This window comes from Natator depressus, chromosome 7 (genome assembly GCF_965152275.1).
Source record: "Natator depressus isolate rNatDep1 chromosome 7, rNatDep2.hap1, whole genome shotgun sequence".
In the NCBI taxonomy this organism is placed as follows: Eukaryota; Metazoa; Chordata; order Testudines; family Cheloniidae; genus Natator; species Natator depressus.
This window is the reverse complement of record NC_134240.1, coordinates 16,380,284-16,405,389: the sequence shown is the minus strand read 5'-3', so window position 1 is coordinate 16,405,389 and position 25,106 is coordinate 16,380,284. Positions and strand designations below refer to the sequence as shown.

The 25,106-nt window shown below is 43.4% G+C and overlaps 1 protein-coding gene across 2 annotated transcripts in view; it reads right to left on the bottom strand.

The window, feature by feature from the left end:
* The window catches only part of GRM7 (glutamate metabotropic receptor 7), a 541,384-nt gene extending 528,466 nt beyond the window's left edge, over positions 1-12,918 (bottom strand). The window contains exon 1 of one of the 2 annotated variants that reach the window (XM_074957549.1): positions 12,312-12,918. In XM_074957549.1, the coding sequence (XP_074813650.1) occupies positions 12,312-12,890 (579 nt within the window). In that variant the 5' untranslated portion in view covers positions 12,891-12,918. The remainder of the gene's footprint in view (positions 1-12,311) is intronic. The other variant, XM_074957548.1, reaches the window with a different exon arrangement.
* Between the last annotated feature and the right edge of the window lie 12,188 nt (positions 12,919-25,106).

The window sequence follows — 25,106 nt, the reverse complement described above, 5'->3', positions numbered from 1 at the left end:
CCACAATTCGATGGTCCTACCTGGGCCTTTTCCTTCAACAGAGAGGATGGACAAGAACACGACTTGCACCTCAATCTCCTTTAACCTTCTTCCCAGAGACACAGTCTGCTGTGACCCACTCAAAGTCATTCTTGGCAGTATCATTGGTGCACATGAGGAGAAGTAGGAAGGGGTAGCGGTCTGAGGGCTTCCTTGGCAGAGACTCCATCAGATCCTGAATTCTAGCTCCAGACAAGCAGCACACTTCGAGTTTCCTGGTCTAGACAGCAGATGGATGACTCCGTCCCCCTTAGGAAGGAGTCCCTGGCCACCACCAGCCATCTCCCCCTCTTGGAAGTGGTGGTCATGGAAACCCCATCCCTAGAACAATGCATCCCATGCCTTCCGGTCAGTGGAGTCTCCTTCTGATCCTTTCCCTCAGATGACTCTTCCAAACCATTCTCTGCCATAGTACCTGTGCAGAGAGCCTGAAAATGGTTTCTTACCTCTATCTGCATTGTGGGTACATGGGTTCTCCTTTCTTCTTCTTCTGGAGGTCACATGCTGCCAATTTTCTTCCCTGTTCTGCACTGCCCTCTGATTCTTCAGCATGCTGTGCCTGCAGTACCAAACGCTGACTTCTATCCAGAAAATATTCATTTTCTCTGATGCAATACAGGTTGATACTTGAGTCCCTAGTCCTTTAACCTGCTCTTCCAATATGGAGACCAGCTTGTACTTCATACAGACAAAGTCACTTTTGTCCTTTGAGAGAAAGACAAACATGGCACATCCTATGCAGGTCACAACAGCAGATCACTCACTATCCATATTGTCTTCCTTCTAAGAGCCTCTTCAGATGTTGCATTTACTGCTCACAGAAGCCTGAAAGGCAAAAAAAAAACAAAACACACACCTCGGTGGGATTTCCCCTAGGTGAACTCCCTCTGTTTGCCTGTTGTCTGCTCACTCAGTTCACAATTGACTGCTTTTGTTAATAAGGCTTCTGGCTCAAATTTCCTTCAATTTGTTAACAAAAACCAAAACGCTAGCCACAAGTATTCAGTGTTGTTCCCAGGATATGAGAAATACAAGTTGGATGAGGCCTTCAAACAACCCTCTAACCTCTCATGAGCTTATCAAAAAGCTCTCCACAGACCAAGACCACCAACTCAGAGGCACCAGACCCCACCAGAACCTGTAGAGATCTCTACTGCTATGATGATCAACACCCACCACCCCAACACCACCCCTTTTGAAATCCATGGGTTCTACACATGCCTATCACAACCATATCACCTGAGAGTGAACACTTCTCACAAAGTCATCACTCTATATCCAACCTCTCAGTCCTCAAAGGAAACCTGCACAACACAAGTCTGGGAGCTTAAATTCATAACTCTGCTAAAATGACAAATTCATGGATTGAATAAAGAAACTGCTGTAGCAAGCCATGAATCCAATCTATAAACCATTAACCACTCCTGTATCTTCCCCCCCATCCCATGATGGGGGGTGGGGTGGGGGGGGGAACAGGGGTATGTGTAAACAGGCCACTTCACTTTCAACAGTCCCCTGAAGTGTGTGTTAACTACTTATGCCAAACAATTCATTCCACGTTGCATTTAGCTGTGACACAGAGTACATTTCCCAGACCTCAAGAAGGGCTCTCTGTAAGCTTGTCTCTCACCAACTTCTGTTGGCACAATAAAATAGATTGCCCACCTTGTCTTTACAGCCACAAGTATGCATCTTACAACAGCGTAAGCGTAGCTAGATAAACAGAAATACCTTTCTAACTCCCAAAACAATCTTTCCACCCACTCACTCTACCCTTGGAGAGAACTTACCATTTAGGGCACACAGCAAGGGCTAGGAGATGTTATCTGTCACAGCAAGCAGGGGGAATGAGTTTCAGAACCAAGCGTCTCCTGCTAAAGCCACAGCTCCCTTCCCATTTAAATCCGAAGCCTGTTAGTTCAAGTGCCTCAGATGATCACAACACAAGGAGAAAGGTAATCTTTAAGTAAGAGCACTATGGAGAGCTTGCTTTTTGTGTGTGTGTGTGCGCGCGCATAATTAAGTATTCATTTTAAAATACTCCAAAGACTTTTGCTTGTAATGCCCCTTCATCCAGAAAGTCACTAAATACTCCCTTTGCAACACACGCCTTAACATAATATGCTAATTCTTGCCTTAGTGACCTGAAAATGACACAGCGAAAGTATCCATGGTCAAACTATAAGCCACGCTACGGTAGAGAAGAGTCTGGTAGTGCTGCTGCAGCAGTTAGAGTCTATTTAAAAATTTAACGTTAAACATCAAGGAAGATACCAAATGAAGTGCTGACCCTCAGAAGAATTGAGAGATGGCCCCAAAATTGATGAGCTCGCTACCATTCTGTATCAGCCTAGTTTTAGGAAGTAAATTTCTCCCCGTCAAACACACACACACGCACGCACGCTCGCTAAGGATACGCACAGACTAGCTGGTGTCAGATCACAATACACATGTGCGTTGGTGTCTATCAGGTTCTGTAATTATAAAGCATAACACTCACAAGCCTTGACATCACAACCTCACACAAGTGCTAACATGCTCAATAGTCCCTGAGTTACAAAATAAAATAGGTCATGGAAGCCCAGCCTCAGCGAGCTTGGGCTGTACCATCTGTGCAAAGATTCTGCGTTACTTCATGGAGACTCAGAACCGTAGTAGACATTAAAAGGCCTGTCTGAGAGCAGAGGGGGTTTCAGAGAGGAGGAACTTCTAACCCAAGCCTGTTATTTTTGAAATCACAGTCAGTTTGAATCTTTTTCTAGCCCCAGTTCAGCCACAAAGTCACCTTTTCTCCCTATCTCTTTCAGAACAAAAGACCTTCCTGCTAGTATCTGCAAGATGTGAACACAGTTGTGTGGACGAAGAGAATGGCTTTGAAATAGAAAGAGTTGCTCCACACAACTAAGATTTATGGGAGAGATTCTGTGCTGGGTCTCTAAGATGCCCAGCAGGTCACATGCAACCCAGAAGGAGGAAGGACTAAGTCACCTTTACACATTCCACATTCTAAACTGCTCCAGGGGCTGGTCCCTGTCATAATTTAGAACTGCTAAAGAGCTAACTAACTTACAGCAGCTTCCTCAGGCTCCTCAGGATCTCCACAGCACTGCTTGTGAGTGCCCTTGACACTCTCCTCCCCACCTCCTAGTCCCCTGTGCCCGGACTTGCAAGGAGGTCTTCAGAGAACAGTCTATATGGCTGCCTTTCATAGCTCCTGCACTGGGGGATCCTTGCTCGGCTGGAACGAGTACTTTCAGAGCCCCTTTATGCTGCTCCACCCCCTTTACCTGGCATGGAGGGGCCAGAGTTTTGAGTGGAGAGTGTTCACAATTCCGCATAAGGCTCAGAACCTGAAAAGACTTACTCACGTGCTTAATGCTATGCAAATGAGTAGTCTCACAAACTGAATGGGACTAACTCATGCTTAAAGTCAACCATGTGATTAAGTCTTTGCAGGATTAGGGCCTATGTGACGCTATGGCCTTCCCCCTCCTCCCTGTTACTCTGGATTTTCACCAGTGTAACTGTTGCCTTCAGGGGAATCAGTCCAGATTTACACCTATGTAACAGAGCAGAATCTGTTATTATGAAACCAGTATAGAATTTTGTGAGGAAAATCACTTTGCCCAGAATGCCTACCCTCTGCCCTATTACTGTGAATTTATTGAATACCTTGCTATTCAAATTGCTCTAATTACATGCTTCAGATCTTCCAATATTATGATCAAATTCATCATGTTCCTATCCCTGGGATACTCTATATTGTCATGTTGAGATTAATTTGCATATACTAACAATAGAAATAGTGGCATCTGATATGATTCAATGTATTGTGTTGGAAGGTTTTAATGCCTTCAGGCAAAACTGATATCCTCAGATAAAATATGGAATGTGTTATGTAGTTTTATACTGTTGGCATTGTGGGGCTCAAAATGTGAATATTCTTTATGAAAATTAATGTTTTAAAATGACTCCTGTCTACATGACATTTCAAATTGGTCACTTTACTAATGTATTCTTTGAAGTGAAGAAATTGCACAATTTTGTTTGCTGAATATATATTTTCACTGAATGAACTGCTACCTTTTAATTCCCACATCTCCATCATCAATGGATGCCCTAACTCTGCCAATTATGTCAGCCATAATCAACTGCTTGACCTTTTCTCCTGCAAGCACCATCATCTTTCTTCCATGCCACCCCTTATACATGCAATGTCCCCCCCTTAAAAAAATCCTCTAAAGCCACTACTATATCTTCCCCCAAATCCCTTCTAAAGACTTGTTTGTACCATGAAGTCTACAGATGGCTGTCAGCTGACAACTGCTATGCTGGTGGCTAGCTGAAACTACTGCTACGGATATGCTTCTTTGACTCTATTAACAACAAAATAAGCGTTCGTTCCAAAATATTGCACATAGCTAGTCTATGAAAAAATATGTTCATGTTACTCTGACCCTAAACTCTGTCCCATCTGTTAATTTCATCCTCCTGTAACTTGGCATCCAAGATTGCCAACTCTTTGGGGGCAAGGATTGTCTTTTACTCTGTACAGCACCTAGAAAAACAGAGTAAACAATAATAGAGTAAAATATGTTCATTACCTCACCTTGTTAAAATTATTTAGGTAGAACAGTAAAAACAAGGAAAAGCACTTAAGATGGAGAACATAGCTTGTTGAAAAACGAGAACACAATTTGGTGAAAAATGGCAAGATGTTGAATTTCCATTTCCATTTCGCGGGCTTTAAAACTAAAACATTTTCATGGTTTAGTCAAAAAATGAAAATTTTACAATACTCAAAACTTTATTGAAGTAGTTTTGAAGTTATTGAATTATCTCCTTTGCAAAAATGTCTGGAAAGACTTCTGAGCAGGATTCCAAAAAAAATGTTGATTAAAAATAGGCTAGGTACTTTCCAGTCAGAGGATGATTCTGTCCCTGCCCTGAAGAATGCATAATCCAGTAGATTCATTCAAATTAGTAATTTGGCATATTATTTGTATTGTTAACTCAAATCCAATCAGATGGGACTCTGCATGCATGCAGGGCTCCCCCTGTGCAGATCTGATTTCAGGATCAAAGTGTATGGACCAATATCATGTTTCCCCACTGGAAACGACGAGAAAGGCAAAGATATGAAGGAAAACTCAGTCTCAATTTGTGAAGTTCTAAATACCTTAGCAATAGGTGCAAGGGGCTTTGTGAAAGCACATTAAACAGGCACTATACAATCTAATTTAAAACAAACATAGGAATCATCTTTCCAAACCACACAGATGCTCCAATATCTGAGGGGAAATTGTCTGGAAGATTAGCATGTTCTTCAAAGGGCCAGTCCCTTCCACTTGATCCCCAAAACTCATTAAGGAGCCATTATACCACGGTTTTCCCACCTGTTCAGGAGGGGGGCAGCAAACATACAAGAGGAACTCCCTGACTGGGCCACTATTACTTCACACAGGCCAAGAGCTCATAATGAATAGAGTGGTTCTTCCATAGTTCCAGCCACATCCACCCAAAAGCTGCAGAGCCTCCAACCCTATCTCGTTCATGCAGAGCCACTGCCAGTTTTCCAAGGAGTAAGTTGCTTTTAGATTTCTCTTCCATTTTTGATGGCTCTCTCTGAACCTATCATCCACAATTCTTAAACCAGTGATAATATCACAAAGCAGCAGTTAGATGAAGGAGAAAGAGCAGAAGAGGGACAGACACTGTGGAAGATGCCATAGGCCTGATCCAAACTCCACTGGAAAAAGACTTCTATTGACTTTACGAGGCTTTGATTCAGGCACTGTGTGACAAGATATTCTGATGCTTAATACTTTTACTTCAAAAAAGAAAAAGAAAAAATCTAATAAATTAAAAATTACCCTTCCTACCTTACCCACTTTCACCTTAGTGTTCCAGTTGAGATGCGTTCCTACCCTGTTATAGCTTTCCTTTCCCACAATCCTGTTAAGGCTTTCTTTTGTTCATGTATATATCCAAATGGTAAGCATGACAACATTGGTCTCTCTTACAGAGCACTGACGTGTTTACAGAAATGGGAATATATTCAAAAGCATCTAAGGGATTTAGGGGCACAAGTCTCACTGATGTTCAAAAGGATTGTGCTCCTAAATCCCTTAGTGGTTTTGAAAGAGTCCCCCTTTTAGATGACCATTTCCAAAAGAATTAATATTGGTAAGGAAAGATGATATTTAGATAAAGAAAACTGTCTATTGACCAGGAATTATACTTGCTGAAGACAGAAGCTAAGGCAACAATTTAGTTCAAAATTTTAAGTATGTTTGTGGATTCTAAGAGAAGTTATTTTTACAATGTGTTTTAAAGAAAGTGTTGATTTCCCCATGCTACATAATTTCATTATCCATTTTACATATTTAGTGAAAGTATTTAGTAATTTTTTCAACACAGTTACTGACTTTCATGGACACTACATTCATAATGAAGTAAATTTTATTACCTTGTTCCATTAGGACTAATAGTAGTGTTGTAATACAACATAAAGTGTAAATAAAAACACTGTTTTGAAATTCATGATGCATTTCAAAACAGCTTTCCAAACTGATCCTATTTTATTTTTAAACTGGAAGTTTAATTTACAATTGCCATAATCTTTATTGGCATTTCCAAACAGAATTTTAGTCCAAAATCAATAGGACATATTTAACATATGCACTTATATTTACATTCCCTGCATCAGGTATACCCATTCAATTATTGTCCAAAGTTTACTAAATCTTATATGATATTAATGTTTACTGTCCCTACCAAAGATAAGGGACCCATTGTGCCAGGCACAGTCACACAGTAAGAGACAATGCCTACCCCAAAAAACTTACAATATAGAAAGACATTACACAGAGAGAAAGGAAGTATTTTACATTCACTGGACAGAGGGAATCTGAAGTGCAGAGACTAACACCTTCAAAGGTGCCTAAGTGATTTAGGAGCCAGTATCCCATTTTCAAAAAGTGAATTAGGCACTTAGTCTCGAGACACACCGACTTTGAATGACTCTTAAACTCCTCTGTTCCTAAGTCACTGTTGAAAATGGGACCTCAGCACTTTTGAACATTTTTCCCTAGCCCAAGGTCACCTAGGAAGGCTGTGGAAAGCCATCAAATGAACCCAGATCTAAATTCCAGTCCACTGCCTTACTGACAAATCCATCCTCTTTTAATGGCTACGTTTGTGTGAGAGCAACTGATTGCATCTCTCAAAACTTCACTCAGAATTGGGCATGAGAAATCATAGAAGGATGTGGTCTTATGGGACATATACTGCCTTTTTAATCCCTGTGCCTGACTACGATCCATCTCAATGCATGATTCAAAGGGAGTGTAGTGACCCAATTTTGACTAGTGCATCACTCTCTCTTTCCCTGAGAGAGCTTCCCTTCATCAGAATGAGCATATTAGCCCAATATGTTCATGCTGCTTTTGGACTTCTGAGGGATCTGTGCTTGGATCTAGAATAAGAATACAGCTCATAGTATCCTAAATATAAAATATCCAGTCTACTCATACTATGGTTCTAATGATGGTGTAAATCAGTGATAGATGAACTGACCTTACCAATATTAATTCTTTTGGAAATGGTCATCTAAAGGGGGAGACTTTCAAAATCACTAAGGGATTTAGGAGCACAATCCTTTTGAAAAATCAGTGAGACTTGTGCTCCTAAGTCCCTTTGATGCTTTTGAATATATTCCCATTTCTGTAAACACTTCAGTGCTCTGTAAGAGAGACTAATGTTGTAATGCTTACCATTTGGATATATACATGGACAAAAGAAAGCCTTAAAAAGGATTGTGGGAAAAGAAAACAATAACAGGATTAGGAACCCATCTCAACTGGTAATGCATGGTAAGGTATGGTGAATTTAAAGTAGATTAACTATTCATTGTGTGTTTAATGCTCTTATCCTGGAATAAAAATGCCCTTTTTCCAAGTTAGTGAACTCCATGATGCTAACAAATCACGAACAGCTATTCCAGAATAACTCATCAGGTAGACAAGCTCTTAGAGTGGTATGCAAGTGGGAGAAAGGAGAGATCCTTATTAATTACATAAGGAAAATGAGCAAGTTAATTGCCAAGTGTATATACACCCACATCATTTTTCACCAAATAGCATCTTCCACCTGCAACTACAAGGGTGAATTAAAAGTGAGAAGCATTCAAACCCCTGTTTACCCAAGCTGATGCACCTGATGGTATCATCTGTGATGTTCCCAACCTCTACAGCTGACGCCAGGGCACAGTACAGAAACCTGCATCGTAAACCTTTATTCACCTCATTCCATGTATAATCTCCTCCGGGGGGGAAGGGGGGAGAACAACACAAAATGTAGCTCTCTGGAGTCGTTAGTGATCTGCACCAAGTTGTGCATAGGCTGCATGCATATGGTTTGAATATAAAGGGTGCAATACAAAATCCTCTGTTCTCTCCTAAGATACTGTGAGGGAAATGGAAACGTTAATGAGTGGAATTTTCTTTGCACTAGCCTCAACAGATGGAAAGAAAGAGCTGATCTGCATGATGTTGAGGAAAACCTGTTTGTGCTTACTGCATAAAATAAATGTTCAAGAACCGTTCATCCATGTTAAAAATATAACCCCCGTAATGTTGCCAAGGTCGGTGAAACCTACAGTGATCTGTGGAGTACGTGCTGGGTGCACATGCTAAAGATGCTTGGGGAATTGATACAAGTTCCACCTCCCCCTTCCCCCCCCCCGATAAACTTACTCCCCACCCAATGCTAGTTTGCATATTTAGGCTATTTTCCTTCTTCCGACCCTGTTTTTAGATATACATCTTCCATTCTATCCTCTCTACATGAGATATTCTGAAATGCAACAAATATTGAGAGAGAGAGAGAGTAGATTTCTGTGCGACTGGAGCCGTTTAAGCAAAGCAGAACGCTGTAAAATATGTAGTCAGTACAATTACATAGCAATATTTAGAACTTCCTGTTTTCAGCATGCTTTGATTAAAGCTATCCTTGAATTGTGTTATTCTGGATATACATTGTAATATGTAGGAGTAAGTTAGATGTTATTGCATGCATTCAAACTCAGTTACATAACAAAACCGGGAGATCTTACAGACATTGTTTCACTACATAGAAGGAGCACAGTACCAAGATTTGCTTTGGAACGATGCATAAAGTAGGTTGGTTGATTTTGACACAGTTGCTTGTGAAAGCCTAAAGCAAACACTGTTTAACTAGGACCTCGGCATTTTCTCACGTGCATCCTCCACAGGAAGTGTTTCACGTTTGTAGTTCGAATACAGCTTGAGATCATTTATTTTTCACCGAGTCCCTGTTATAATTCAGTAAGACGCCCTGAATGCATTAACCCCTCCACTAGATCTAATTTTCTCTCTCTCTCACACACACACACACCCGGGTTATTTGTATTTCTGCCAGTTGTGTGATCTACCAGGTCTGATGTTACTACTAAAGGCCGTTCTATTGTTGTATCTGCAGCTTTAATGCTGTGCTGTAGTTAAAATCCAATTTTGTACCACTTCTTAAATTTGAGGGGGGGGGGGGTGGCTGGAGACGAGAATCTCAACTGAAAATTGCTCCTCGGTGTTCTTCAAGGTGTGGCAAAAATAATAATAATGGTGATGATGATCCAACTCTCAATCCATGGAGGGGAGGAGGAGGGGCAGGGACAGCAATGATCAGCGGCTCACTTTGTGCCTTGTAGGTGACGACTGCCCCTGGCACTGGCAGCCAGATGGTAAGAAAGGAGCCCCCGTGAGTTCTTGAAACAGAAAAGTGAATTTGCCAGAAGTTCCCGCGTCTGTAGCCGGAAAAACAAGACAAACAAACAAACTTGCCTGTTGCAAAATAACGTGAGTGGGGCTGGGGCGCGAGAAACCCCGGTACCAGCAATGATGTGTCTGGCGGGGGGGGGGAGGGGGTCACTGGCAGCGCTTCACGCTTCCCCGTGGGAAGCCCGAGGCGTCTGGCACTGCAGCGCCGCGATCGCCCCCGACACAACGCCCATGGCGGGATGGGCCGGCGACCGCGAGCGGAGCCCGAGCCAGCCGCTGGAACCTGAGGGCTGATGAAGGCGCCTTCCTCGCTTCTCTTTTGGGCGGGGAGGGGTGTGTGTGTGTGTGTGTGTGTGAGATGGAAACCATTATGAACCACGGAGCGATCAGCACCGGGTTGGAGGCGAGCTACCCTTTCCATCAGCCCCCTGCGCCCCCTTTCCCTCTGCCTGGCTGGGCACAGCCTTTGAACGATGTGGGCGCTCGCCAGGCTTTCTGCATTACACTCCCATCCACCCCCCCCCCCCCATACACACACACACACGATCTCTCTCTGCCACCCCCACCCTCCTTCTAGGCCGATACCGATACTCATGCAATGCGATCCCTCCGAGGGCTGAACCTGGAAAACGCAGGGGCGAAGGAGAATGGAGGAAATACATACAAGTGGCGCTGGGGGCGGGGGGGGGGGGGGGTGCGTAAAACAATGCGAGGTGCCTCAGTGAGCCAACTTGCACGCTACAAGTGGATGCATCTATTCTACCTGCAGCCGGGGCCCCCGCTTTCGGCGCGGCGAGAGCTCCCCCCGCCCCCCCGGAGATTCGGCTCCTCCACCCTGGACGAACAGTTGCAATTTGCAAAGCGGACTAAAAATGATCGGGTCCTGCTGCGCTCGGCGCTTTGGCTCCACCCTCCCTGCCTAGCTCGGGTGTGCGCTTTTCTCCCTGCCGCTCACAGTACCGTGACCGCTCACGCTCGCCTCCCCGACCCTCTCACATTCAGAGAGAAGGGGATCATCCAGCCTCCTGCCCAAAAGCAGCGCCTAATGATGGAGACGCTCCCTGGGCCCGATCCCTTCCCGAACTCTTTGGCAGAGGCTGTGCTTTAGGTTAATCAAATCACTTGCTATCTCTCCTCCTCCCCCCCCCAGCCCCATCCACACTTCGCCGCATAGATGGGGGGATTTCAAAGCGGCGGGAGAAAAGCAACTGCCTGGATACGAGTCCAGAAGGAAAAACTTGGGGAGAGACTTGCCTCTTTGAATCCTTAAATACAGCAGCGCATGGACCCAGGCAGGGGGATTTGAGTGCAGGGACTCACATAACGGGGGCATGTATCTGAATGAAGCGGGGAGGAGAGAAACAGGAAGCACTGCAGCAATCCACACACCCCAATCCTTTAATCCGTCTTCTCAACTCATCCTTTAGCACTTGAAGGAGGAATTAAAGCCTGAAGCAATCCAGCAGGAGCTGTCCCTACAGCCTCCCTGCGCTACCCAGCTACGTGTCTGGACAGGGTTTTAAAGAGTCCGGGGTTGAAACGAACTAAGGGTTTCAGTTGCAAGGGATGGGTTTTTCGGGGAGGGGGGGTTACTGAAATATATCCCCCCCCCCGCCCCAGGAGTTACTGCATTTCCTCCCATCTATGAATCTCGCTTAGAACGAGGTGATTTCCGAGCTGGAGTTCTGGTTTATCTACTACCAGCTGGGAGGAGAAAAATGTCATTTAAAGTAGATCAAACTATGGTTTATTGTTTAGCTGGATGAAGATGTTTAAACACAGACCGACTTCTGCAGCTGTAAAGTGGTGACAGGAGTGGAAATTAAAAGGCAAGTGAAATAATGGGGAAAAAAATCAAATGAAAAATGTACATATTCTCTCTCTCATATACACAGACACGCATTTGGTTGCGGCGCTGTGCACTCTCATCCCCGTGTAACTCATACTAAACTAATCCGGGGGCTGTTCGGCGGAACCTGCGGTACCCAAAATGTGTCCTCATCAAAAACCTGTCATATTTCCTGTTTGAAACCATTTGTGCGCGCGCCCCTGTTCTGTTGCCTTTTACAAGCGGGTTTGCCGAGCCATATTTCACTCTACTGCAAACCCATTTAAATCACAGCCTTGTTTTTTTCCACAGATTGCTTCTTGTAAATGGGGCGATAAATCCAGAAAGTGTCATGCACGGTGGAATAGAGAGGGGTGGGGCGTTGTTAAGAGAGAGAGGTAGGGGGTAGGAGTGGAACAATGTTTAGGGGAATTAAAGGGGGGGGGAAACACCTAAATGAACATGGAGAGTGTAAAAAAACTGCATCGCAACTCTGCGAGCCCCTGCTACCCCTGTACAGTGGGGAAGCCTCAGTAGAGTAGACATGACGAAGGGAGCAATAAATCCATCCGTTTCAATGACAAACCCAAAATAAGCCCCCACCCCCACCCCACTGCCAAACAACCTGACGACTCCGGAGCCCCTACCTGGAAAAGCCTTAAGATGTTCGCTACCATAATGGACACTGAACTTCCAGATGCCCCAATCACTCCAACCACTTTCTCCGGCTTGACGAAGACCGGTGGTTCCCCATTGGTGCACCGCACGTCAGAGGTGTCCTTCTGGATCAGCGCCTGGACAAAAGTGAGCGACTGCTCCAGGGCATAGGTGTCCCTGGAACAAGTGTCCAAGATCCGAGCCCCGAGCGTCACGTTGGGCAGCAGGTCCGGGTCGCTGTTGATCTGGTCCAGCGCGTACAGCATCGCCTCGAGCCGGTGGATGCCGTTCTCTTTCTTGATGTCCCCGCAAGGCACTCCGGTGGGTCCCTTGGCGTGGACGGGGAAGAGCCCCCCCAGGGTGATGTCTCCCTCTATCCGGATGGAGTGGGGGGCGTACATCTCCTGCCCGTGAGCCACCGCAGAGAGGAGAAACTCCAGCAGGCAGCAGGGCAACTTGATCAAAGTCAGGAGATGGAAGAGCCTCCCCAGCCGGATCATGGTGCTGCCGCTGCTCGGGCGATGGCCAGCTGCCCTGGCGTGGCCAGCGGGGCACCCCTGCGGCTTCATGGGCAGAGGAGGGGGAGATTCCCTGCGGGTGTGTGGGGTGGGGAGGGGATGGGGTGGGAAGGTCCGTCTCCTGCCGTCCGCCCTCTCCAGCGGCACAGCACTGGGGAAAGGTAAGGGTTTGCTATCGCTTTAAATGGTCGCTCGGCTGCTCTCCTCCTCCCACTCTCCCCACCTCCTGCTCTCACCCTCCCCATCCCGGCTCTCCCGGCGCGTCATTACGCAGAGATGCGGGCTGAGGTAACCGGAGGCAGCGAGGGAGGGATGGGGATGGGGACGGGGGGCTCCCGAGGCTGGGCTAGGTCGCGCTCAGCGCCCACTGCGGCCTCTCCACCCGTGCTCTTGGTTTAATTCCTCCCCGCCGCCCGCTGGGAAGCGCGCAGCCAGTGCCCTGCCCTCTCGGTATCTTCAGCTTGTAGGAGGGGGGCTGTGAGAGGGGAAGGAATATAGCTGGCTCCACCCTGCTGGATCTTCGTGATTTTTGGCCCCAAATAGTACCATGAAAATAGAAAAGCCCAGCCACTTCTACTTCCCAAGAAAAAACAACCCCGACCCTGCTGGATCTAGTCACAAACACCCTGCATCTGGCACTCAGGGCTGCCCAGTTACGGCCCTCAAGCCCCACATTCCCCAGCTGCTAGAGGTGCTCTCTAGACAGGCAGCTAGTGCATTAAAAATAGCTAGATCTCACCCCAAAACTCCAGCTCGGACACCTGATCCTGGCAGATTCCATGCTCTCTGCTCCCCGCCTAGCACCCAAAAAAAAAAAAAAAAAAAAAAAAAGTAGTGTGCTGGTACCAAAAAACCTGGATCTGATAGTTGAATCCTGCCAGTTTCTGGCAGCAGCCATCCCCATTCTACTGTCTAAATGGTAATTAAGTGTAGCTGCTTCTACTGCACCCAGAATCTTGACCTTGATGCATCCTGGCATACCAGCACCACAAACATCTCTTTCTGGTACCTGGATCCAGCTTGGCAAGTTTTGGCCTCAAAGAAAATACAAGTATGGCAGCTTCGACTTCACTAGGAGAATCATCAGAACCCTGATGTATCTCAGCCCAACAGCACATGGGAAAAAAACCCACCGCAACACAACATATGCCAGTTACCTGGATCCTACTAATATTTGGTCCCAAAACATCTGGCACGTAGGGTTTTGTTTTTTTACAGTAACCTCAAAATTGAAGTGCCGTTGCTCCAATTTCACGACAGAAATCCAGAGCCTGATGCATCCCTACTCCACAGTCCCTCTTTGTCCCCCACAAAACACCACATATCCAGCACCTGGAGCCTGTTGGAGCATATCATTTTTAAGTGCCGTCCCTTAAATTGTCAAAGTACACAGACATCTCACCACTCCTCCTAAACCAGACAAATCCATGCTCTGACACTTTCCCAGTGCAAGAGCAATTCAAAATATATTTATGGCACCTGGGTCTTGCCAGATCCAGAACATTTTTTGCCATAAAACTCTACAGTCTATTGCATAATTAGACTACATGTATAGCTGCTTCTAGTCCACTACAATAATCTGGCCCAGATACATCCTGGTACAGGAGCACTTGACAAAGCCAGGATGGGTGCAGCTACAGCAGGGTTGTGTCCATTTTCCCCCACCTAGATCCCCCAATTTTTACCTTCAGCTAGCCAGCAGATAATCTGTATCCAATACACTGCCTTTCAATGAAGCCTCAGCAACCCATATCTGACATTCTTCTCATCCCTCTGATACTGCCACATTTCATCCCATAAAATTGAAATATTTCAGTAAAACTGGGCTAGCAGTTATGATCATATTAAATATGGTTTTAACCAAACTCTTGATTGATTTTTCAAAGCAGTCTAGGGGATTCAGACATGTCTTTCATAAATTTTCAATGGAAAGTGGATTTTTACACCTCTAGATGCCTTTGAAGCGGGGTGGAGGTGGGGAGGGAGGTCCCTCAGTGCATCGAATACAACGATTGGATGAACTGGGGTCTAGATCCGAGATTAATTCGGAGATTAGATTTCTGAAATGGAGAGGATTTGGATGCTGAACACATGCACTAATTTGGAACATGGTCTGCATTTTTGGGTGCACTAGTAACTGCTACATTTTTACTCTATTTAAACAGTAGCATTTAGCAAAAAATGATGGGTTCAGGTGCTAGATATATATGTAGCTGATGCTCTTGAGGGTCCAGAATTTCCTGGAAAGATACATTGCTCTCTTCACATGGCGAAATTTGGAAAACAGGGTCAGAAAGGGCAGGACCCAGCAGGATTGAGGTGGATTTTTTGAATAGGATGTTTGGGGCTAAAATTTGGGAGGATCCAGGTTCTGGGACAAATATAACCTCTTGTGATTTCATTTTATCTGGTTATGAATAAAAAAAACTTTAAAAAGCCACACACCCCTAGACCCTCTGACTCAAAAAATTATACAGTGACTAAAATGCTCAATATTCATCAGCTGTATGTCAGCTACTCCCAGATTTATATTTCTTAAAAGTTTGATTTGTTATTAAAGCAAAGTCAGCCCCCTCAGACAAAAATGTTAACTCACTGACCATGGGGCTGTTCATGTGTGGGATTTTTTCCCCCCTTCTCTTTCTGTTTGTATGTAGTTTAACTATTGCTCATCATCATGTTGACACAATTGGGACAAGGTGTCAGTTTAAGCAGAGGAGCCTGGGATGGTGGCATAAACAGTTATCCACATCTGGTCAGAGATAAGGCCAAGTGTCAGTGGGAATTTCACATCTCTACAGGCAACTCAACTGCTGCCCATTTTATACCCACAGGTTTTGACGTGTCCACCGCCCAAACAAATTGCAACCCACCTACTGCCCATTCATCATCCCTCACTCATATAGCCTAATCTATTAGTCAGTTCAGTTGTTTGTTTCTCAATCGAATGCCTACCTTGTTCACCTTTACACTATCACACACACACACACACGTTGTTAACATCAACTGCTACCCCCTTATGCCCTCATACCTATTCCCACACAGAGTAGGGCTACTCTAATGAAGATAGCGAGTGTTTTCCCTAAAGCTCAAGCATTTGGAATCCATTGACTAGGTGAGAATCTCAGCTTTCATTTTTAAAGAGAAAGAGTAAATTTCTAGCCCTTGCAGTGGTGGAGAAAAAAAAAATCTTGAAAACATGACTGAGCCCCATCCTAAATACTCAAAAAACAGAAAGCAAATAAAGAGAAACATTTTTTCAGTCTTAATTTAAGACAAATAATGATTTTTGAATACTTGTGCTTGGAAAATCTGCAGCTACATTCACTATACCTACCCTCACACAGATACAGTAAGGTACAGTAAGGTACAGCTGCCTACCTTATGCGCCTTTTCCCCACAACCTGTCACCTCAAAAAATAGTCAACATAAACTTACATGAAATGCCCCAATACCCAGTCATAGGAACATAGGAATTGCCAGACTGGATCAGACCCAATGTCCGTTTGGTCCAGTATTCTGTCTCCAACAGTGGTCAGCATCAGATGCTTCAGAAAGAGGTGCAAGAACTGCACATCTGTCAGATGTGGGATAATAAACCCCCACAATAATCTAGTTAGATATTTGCTTCACAGTTAAACCAGAGAATTAAATATCCTTATCACAAATTGTTATATTAATAACTGGATATTCTTGAGATCCATGTAAATGTCCAGTTCCTTTTTTTGAATCTTAAGTCCTTGCTTCAATGACTTCCTATAGCAAGGAGTTCACAGTTTTTATTATGTGTGATGTGGGTATTTATCATTTTTGAATTCCCCCATCTTTAATTTTTAGCCCTTTAGTCATTTATCAAACTCATCATTTTACTATGTTATTCCCATTGACCACATGCAGTCGGCCTCCCCCTCCCAATCATTTATTGTCCTCTCCGACAAGGAATAAGGTATGGTAATCTATGCATTTAGCACTTCTATTCATTTCATGTACTTGTAAGGAGCCTTTCATCTTGGTATTGAAGCACTGTACATCACCAGGCGACACACTCATGCTGGTCTTCATTATTCAAAGTGGTATCCCTCTGCAGCTACCCACCCTCCACAGGCTCCCAATCTGCTTCCCTGCTGAACTCTTTTACAAAGACCTTTAACAGATTAAGCTCTGACTGCGCCAGAGACCATCTCATCACTTATGACCTTCCAAATACCAGCGCTGTAACTACAGTGGGAAAAACTCAGAGGAAGATGCAGAGCAGTTTCCAAGCCAAAAATCAGACTGTGTCCAGTGAAAAAAAACAAGACTCACTCCTCCTCCACCAGTCATTTGGCAGAAGTTTAGGATCAAAATATCCCACATCATGTTTAAATTGTGTCTGTAATCTGTACCAAATGGCTGGCAACTGGCAAGCCATTACATTACACAGCCGAAAGACCTAACAGCCGATAGGACATTTGTACCATTTGATAACAGTACTGATTTAAGTGGTGGTAAGAGCAAATTTCCTTCTCTTCTTCTACATACTCTAGTTAGTATTGAAATGAATATCCACTAGTCATTTTGTGCTATACAGTGTCCTGAGAAAGATTACAGCCCTTGACTATCACTGGATAGTTTCTTTACAAATTTTAATTTGGCATAGTTGGAGAATTGTGCTCCCAGCACAAATAGATTTTGGGATCAATATGATGTGAATTGAGCCATTATTGTTCCTGTTACTAGAAGGAGGATAGGCTGGGGTGGGATTTTTGCATTTCCATTTTTAATACATACACACACACACTGCTACACATAATATTAAAGACATACACAGAACCCACAAAGGTCAGTGCATTTTTACACCATGTATTGGCACAATTGACATTTTACCATGGTTTTGCATAGCAAGAAAATGAACTATGGTGCAAAGCCTTGAGTGCACGAGACAGATCTGTGTGTATGTGTGTGTGTGTGGGGGGGGGTGTTACTGGAAGCAGGGGATGACAGTTGGTTTGGCAGCTGGAGGGTGAGTGGAAGAGGGGAAATTGGCTTTTCATAGTAAAGGTTTCCAGAAGATTTGGCATCTGAAAGGAGGTTGAGATTGAACACAATAGGGGAGGCAGCAAGACATGGCTGGCAGTTGGAGGCCTCACCACAGTGCAGGGATGGAAGAGGAGAAGAGCTGCAGGAAAATGGTTCCAACTGTAGACGATTGTTGCCTAAATCCAGGGTTTTCAGCCTGCACATGCAGGAGGCAGGGAGACTATATGCTGGGAGTCAGACACAGGTGGCTGAACTGCAGCCAGAGAGGAGCAATGGATGGGAGTTTGGTTCCAGCAGTCACAGATGAATGCAGCAGAGTGGGACAACTTCCATGAGACACATCTAAGTGTAAGACTTGACAGGTCTGCGAATACTGTTTGACACCACACTTCTGTACCGGATCCTTCTGGTCTCTGAAGAAGAAATATCAAATAGGTGCTAGTATTCATTATGGATTAAGCGACTGCAAATGCTTGAGGCCTTTAAAAAAAATGCTACACCTTTAGGGTTGCCAACTTTGACTGAAGCTATTCCAGGAGATTCCACACCCCCCCCCCCAACATGACGTAATGTCATTTTCTTAAAATATCCTATTAAAATCTCCCGGATTGCTTTCAATAGTCCCTGGAAGATCAATGTCAATTCCGGGAGACTCCAGGCCAATCCTGGAGGGTTGACAGCCCTATATACACCTTTTATACAGAAGATCTCAGAAAACTAATTTTGTACAACTGATGTACAACTTAACTGATGAGATAAATGGAAAGTAAAGTCTCTAGGTCACAAATTTAAATCTGGCTCAGAGTAGTGAGTTTAGGCGATCGGGGGAAGGTTTGTCCTACCTGAATCTTAAAGCAGTGACAAGCTGAAATAAAAAGGGCCTCATTGGACAAATAAATGACTCTGACTGCTCTGGTAGGGCCCAAATGAACTTTAGCCTTATATATGGAAGAGGATATGGTTAGGGGTAGCACTAACCCCATAGCTGCTGATTGATGCCCAAGTTGAGAAAGAACTCTCTAGTCATTGCTTCAGCCAGAACTTGAGAACATCACTGCTGGTGAGAGCTATTCCAACTCCTGAAAGAGATTTAATCTTTTTTTAAATGTGGATGAACACATATTACAGCACAGCCTAGAGGACAATCAGATTCAACCCTGTTGTGCTAGGCATTGTACAAACATAGTAAGTTGCACTCCCTTCAATCTAGGGTAGATGTATGGCAATGCTCATGTCTACCATAGAGAAAGGATGAACCCTTCCTACTATGCTAGTGTTAAAAAAAACTAAAACAAAAAACGCGGCATGGAGTTGGGTATGAAAATCAATAAGAGAATTTTTTTTTTTAGGAAAGACTTAGTTTAGAAACCTTAATGCTGAAGCTGAATGGTGAGTGATGTGTTACACATATCCAAAAAGCGGGCCCTTTAACTTGTCTGTCAAATGGCTGAATCCATCATCCTAATCTCTATTGGATAGGTTCGGACGTTCCTAGAATCATAGAGGATCACGGTTGGAAGAGACTTCAGGAGGTCATCTAGTCCAACCCCCTGCTCAAAGCAGGACCAACCCCAACTAAATCATCCCAGCCAGGGCTTTGTCAAGCCAGGCCTTAAAAACCTCTAAGGATGGAGATGCCACCACCTCCCTAGGGAACCCATTCCAGTGCTTCACCACCCTCCTAGTGAAATGGTGTTTACTAATATCCAACCTAGACTCCCCCTCTGCAACTTGAGACCACTGCTTCTTGTTTGTCATCTGCCACCACTGAGAACAGCCGAGCTCCATCTTCTTTGGAACCCCCCTTCAGGTAGTTGAAGGCTTCTATCAAATCCCCCCTCACGCTTCTCTTCTGCAGACTAAATAAGCCCAGTTCCCCCAGCCTTTCCTCATAAGTCATGGCCCCAGCCCCCTAATCATTTTCATTGCCCTTTGCTGGACTTTCTCCAATTTGTCCACATCCTTTCCGTGGTTGGGGGGCCCAAAATTGGACACAGTACTCCAGATGTGGCCTCACCAGTGCTGAATAGAGGGGAATAATCACTTCCCTCAATCTGCTGGCAATGATCCTACTAACTCACCCAAATATGCCATTAGCTTTCTTGGCAACAAGGGCACATCTGCAGCTTCTTATCCACTATAATCCCCAGGTCCTTTTCTGTGGAACTGCTGCTTAGCCAGGTCAGTCCCCAGCCTGTAGCAGTGCATGGGATTCTTCTGTCCCAAGTGCAGCACTCTGCACTTGTTGAACCTCATCAGATCTCTATTGGCCCAATCCTCCAATTTGTCTAGGTCACTCTGGACCTTATCCCTACCCTCCAGCATATCTACCTCTCCCCTACCCCCCATTTTAGTGTCATCTGCGAACTTGCTGAGGGTGCAATCCATCCCATCATCCAGATCATTAATGAGGATCTGGAACAAAACCGGCCCCAGGACCGAGCCCTGGGGCACTCTGCTTGAAAGTGGCTGCCAACTAGACGTCAAGCTGTTGATCACTACCGGTTGAGCCCGATGATCTAGCCAGCTTTCTACTACCTGATAGTCCATTAATCCAATCCATACTTTAACTTGCTAGCAAGAATATTGTGGAAGACTGTATCTAAAGCTTTGCTAAAGTCAAGATATATCATGTTCACTGATTTCCCCATATCCACAGAGCCAGTTATCTCATCACAGAAGGCAATTAGTTGCCAAAAAGTCAGCATAACAGCTGGCATCTTTCAATGAAGCTACAGAAAAGTACTCTAGCCAAGGATCTGGCCCTGTATTTATTGCTGAAGACAGTTTAAAAAAAACTAACAAAAAACACGGGCACTGGTTTCTATGCAGCTATCCAGCATGGTCCATTAAAAAAAAACCATAACAGATCAGTGGAAGCGAAGCAAAGCTGACAATATAAACAAAACAGTATTTTAAAAAACTGGTAGCGTAGTATGACAATACAGCACACAGTTGGAGGTAGTTTCATACTAAATGAATGGATGTGATACAAGCAATTAATTTTTTGGTTGAAGTCAATGGTAGAACTTGAGCCAGGGCTCCTGATTATCTGGCATCAAGGAAATAGTGATTTTTGGCATTGAAACCAGGAAAAAGCCTCTGATCCTTAACTCAGAAGGAGTTACAATGTCTGTCTATGGCTCCTGGTGTTAGAAAAACCAGCAAATTCTCTGAGAAAACAACATCTATGGGCCCTTTGATAGATCTTATTTTTATTGGATACAATATTAAACAATCAATAATAAAAATCAATATTAAGCATCTATCTACAAAAGAAGTGAATGTATACACCTCATTTACTCCATCTTCTGTCACCTCTGAGCTCTTGCGTTCTACGTCCTATCCTATATCCAGAGTTACAATAGTTAATGCTTAACCAAAAGCAGCATTTGAAGGGATACAAAACCTCATGCTTCAGAGTGTAAACCAATCTCTAACCATGAGGGACTATGAGGAGATTTTCCTTGGGGACAAATCATCCTAAGTCTGCCTCCTGTGGCATTTTGGCAACTTCCTCTGAAGCATCAGGTGCTGGCCACTGTCAGAGACGAGATACTGGACTAAATAGATGACCATAGGAACAAAGGACTTAGCACATCAGATCAATCATGCAATCAAACCCTTGTGCAGACCTCATTGCAGCATTGGGGCTTTAATCTACTATTTTATCTGAGTACAGGGCACTTACTTAAAGCAGCACTGGTCTGATATTTAGAATCATGCAGGATAAATAGGAAGAAATAATTTAACTGTTCAAAATATTGGGCTCTTCATTTCATCTGGTCAGCATTTCAAGCCACAAATGCTTCTGCTAGGAGGACAGTTTCAGTAATAAATTACACGAACAAGACAAAATCAGAATGTCACTAAATACAGGCAGGCTATTTTAGTTATGAGAACCAAACTGCGTACCAGCCACACTTAGGAAAATAAAATGTGTCACCGTGTACATTTATGTAGCACATATTTAGAAGAGACCGACCTTTATACATCTGTCATTCAAGCCATTAAACTTAAAGTTGACATATATTGTCAGTACTGCCAACCCAAAGTGTTCAAAAGTGAGTCAGGCCCATGAAAATCAGGAGTGATTTTAAAATAAGATTTTTTAAATTTATGGGGTCTTTATTTCTTGTCTGGTGTTTGAGCCTTTCAGGAGTCACATTCTCCAGCTTTTCCCCACAATCAGGATAGCTAGAAACTAATTTTTAAATGAAAGCTGTGATTCTCATGTAATCACAAGACTCCAGAAGCTGGAGTTTTAAAGAAAAGATTAAATATCACAACACTCATCATAAAGAGAGACAACTGGCAACACTGCTAATAATTGGCCTTTTGAAGCAAGGACCTTGTCCTTCCTCTCTTTAAAGGAACCTGCTCATCCATGGTGCTGCTCATTGAAAACCACCACAAAAATGAATGTCTCACATCTTCCTGTACTCAGTCCCTGCCTGCAAGAGAGGAAGCCAGTAGTCATAATCACTACTCCATCTGATCCCACTGAAGTCCCACAATGTGAACAGTGGGAATTTGAGGACTTTTCTACACTAAGGCTTTCACTGGCATAACTCCATTGGATTGGGAGGAGGGGGTGATTTGTTGATGACAGTTATGTCAATAAAGGCCCTAGTGTGGATGCAGCCAGCCTGCTTTTAGAGTTGATCAGGAATTTTTTGATTAAGCATTGGACATTAAAAACACCAACTGATCAAAGCTGAAACTTCTTGCAGGATAGAGTCTATTTAGTCTAATTTCTTGCCTTGAAAAATTGTTTGAGGTTGTCTAAACACCCTTAGGTTTTGAACTGGAAGAAATTTTTTTCATAAGTTTCATATTTAAGCTAATATAGTACAAATAGTTGAAATCAAAAACAGAACATTTCAAAGTTATTGAAATGAAACATTTTGGTTGAATATTTCCTTCCCCTCCCCCAATCCAGATTTTAGGTTTGGAAAAATTTCACTGTTTTGATTTTTGTCTCAATTTGGGAGAGTCATTTTTGAAATCTCAAATTTGTGTGTCGTGCGAACAGAGTTTCCCACCAGTTTATCAAGCTCTGCTTGATAAGATGCATTATGCAGACATGGTTTATTTCACTTTCCACTGGAATAAGCCATACAGGTATAACTGTGTCTGCATTAGGGGAGGTGTTTGCCTTTTTAACTATCCTAGCATAATTAAAATGACAAAACTTAAGGGTAGATAAGCCCACAATACTTGCAGATTTAGATGGTGTAAATGGACAAGAAGGGGGATTTTGCTGGGGCACAGCTGTTGTATGTGGCATCATCTTCTGCAAACCCAGAAGATATCACTGGAAATTAACAGAGTTGATGGCAGCATTCGTTACCATGGATTACCACACTACACTCCCAGCCTCTCAGTGTCCTTGAGGAATTACTAGCAGCCTGGCTCCAGATCAAAACTGGTTTCTGGAGATCTCAGAATAGAACAGAAAAGCCAAGACCTCCCCACAAGAAAATCAGCCATTTTTGGAGTCCTAGAAATTTTCTGGATTTTTCCAGTGGATCTCAGGAAAGTCACAAGGTTGGAGGACCTCACATCCTTCCTACATCATGGAGTAGTGAACCCTGCTCTCTCTCCTTTCTTCCACTCCAGCTTCATGGTCCCTTGAAAATTTTACAAATGGGACAAAAACAGCCAGACTTTTACCAGTAGCTTTTACTGTTTTAAAGATTGGTATTCCATGAGAGGGCATAATAAGGATTCTATTGTCTTTCCCATGAAGGGTATGAAAGTCAGCAGAGGATCTGGAGATTTTTTTTAAATAGCAATCCCTACTTCAAAAAGCAATTTGCAGTGCCAAGTTTGAATAGTGTCACTTTCCTAAATGGGAAATCTATTTACTCCATCTATATATTTGGGCATCTCTATATTCATTCTCCTTGCAAGAGAAGTTTTTGGCATTTTTTCAGACCATGTAAAACACAGGTCTCCCTCAAAGTCACATCAATGCATGTCTCATTACTTTGAAAGCCATCCAAGCCTTTAAAAGGAAGAGATCAATCAATTATGCAGGAGAAAAACTTTAAAACTGAAATATTTGCTATCTCAAAGGAACAAACAGGCAGGTATATTAGAGGAGCACTCAAGCCAAATCAAAATCATTGCAGTTCTCAGAGAACATAATTCCCCGCCCCCCCGCCAAACACATACAATGATATTGGTTCCCAATTTACTAAGAACATTTGGTATCAAAATTATTCACTCCTTATTTGAAACACTTCCGCTTTCTTCAGCAACTAAGGATTTTTATTTATTTATTTTTTTTTTAATATAAATACTAGTATTTCTCTCCTTCACCACCACTCTGTAAAGCCTGCCAATAACATGATCTGCCAAAGGATTAGTTTTAAAAAAAAAATTAAAAAACAAACACAATTGTCTTCAGTGTGGACACTCATCTAGCATATCACGTGTCCATACTTCATTGTCTATGCCAGATTTAGATCCAGTCCTGCTTTCCATGCACATCTCAACCTCCCCTTTAATTTTCCCTACGCAAAGAGTAGAGGGGCTTTGGATTTTGAGCCTCCAAACCCTTGAGTGACTTACCCTCATTCATGTCAGAAGTCAGTACTGGCAGAAATATCAATGTGACCAATCACTGGAGTACAGTCTACTTGCCCAAAACTACTCATATGGGTATAAGGATTTTCAGGATCATACAGGCTGCTACCTGAGCAAATCGTTATGTGCACATGGAGTTCAATTCAAGTCAATGTTGATTTGCATGGATTCAAGCATTTACCCACAAAGATTAGCTTTGCAGGATCAGGACTTTAGATGGTAAGCTCCTTGGGTTTGAGACCATGTCTCAGTGGTATGGGTTTCTGGAGATTTAAATACAGATAAATAGATTTTATATAATTCTGAGCATAAAGGACATACAAACAACAAAACCTCTGCTCGCTGATTTTTCAGTTCACCTGGCAGGTCCAAACAAAAAAACCCCCACAAACAAACAAAAAAAAAAAATCACACCTAGAAAAATTCAAACAAGGCTAAAAAAAAATTTTCACTTCAGATCAAATGAAATATTTGGTTTGACCCCAAAAAATTTCATTTGTATTTAAATCTTTTTAAAAACAAAAAGTTAAAGATGCTTTTTGCCTGAAAAATTTCTGCCAGGCCTAGTTGTCACTAACCTTCACACCGTGGCAGCTCCGAAGGTCAGCAACACTTTTACAGAATCGAGATCCTCCTGTTCGAAAAGCAAGGGCC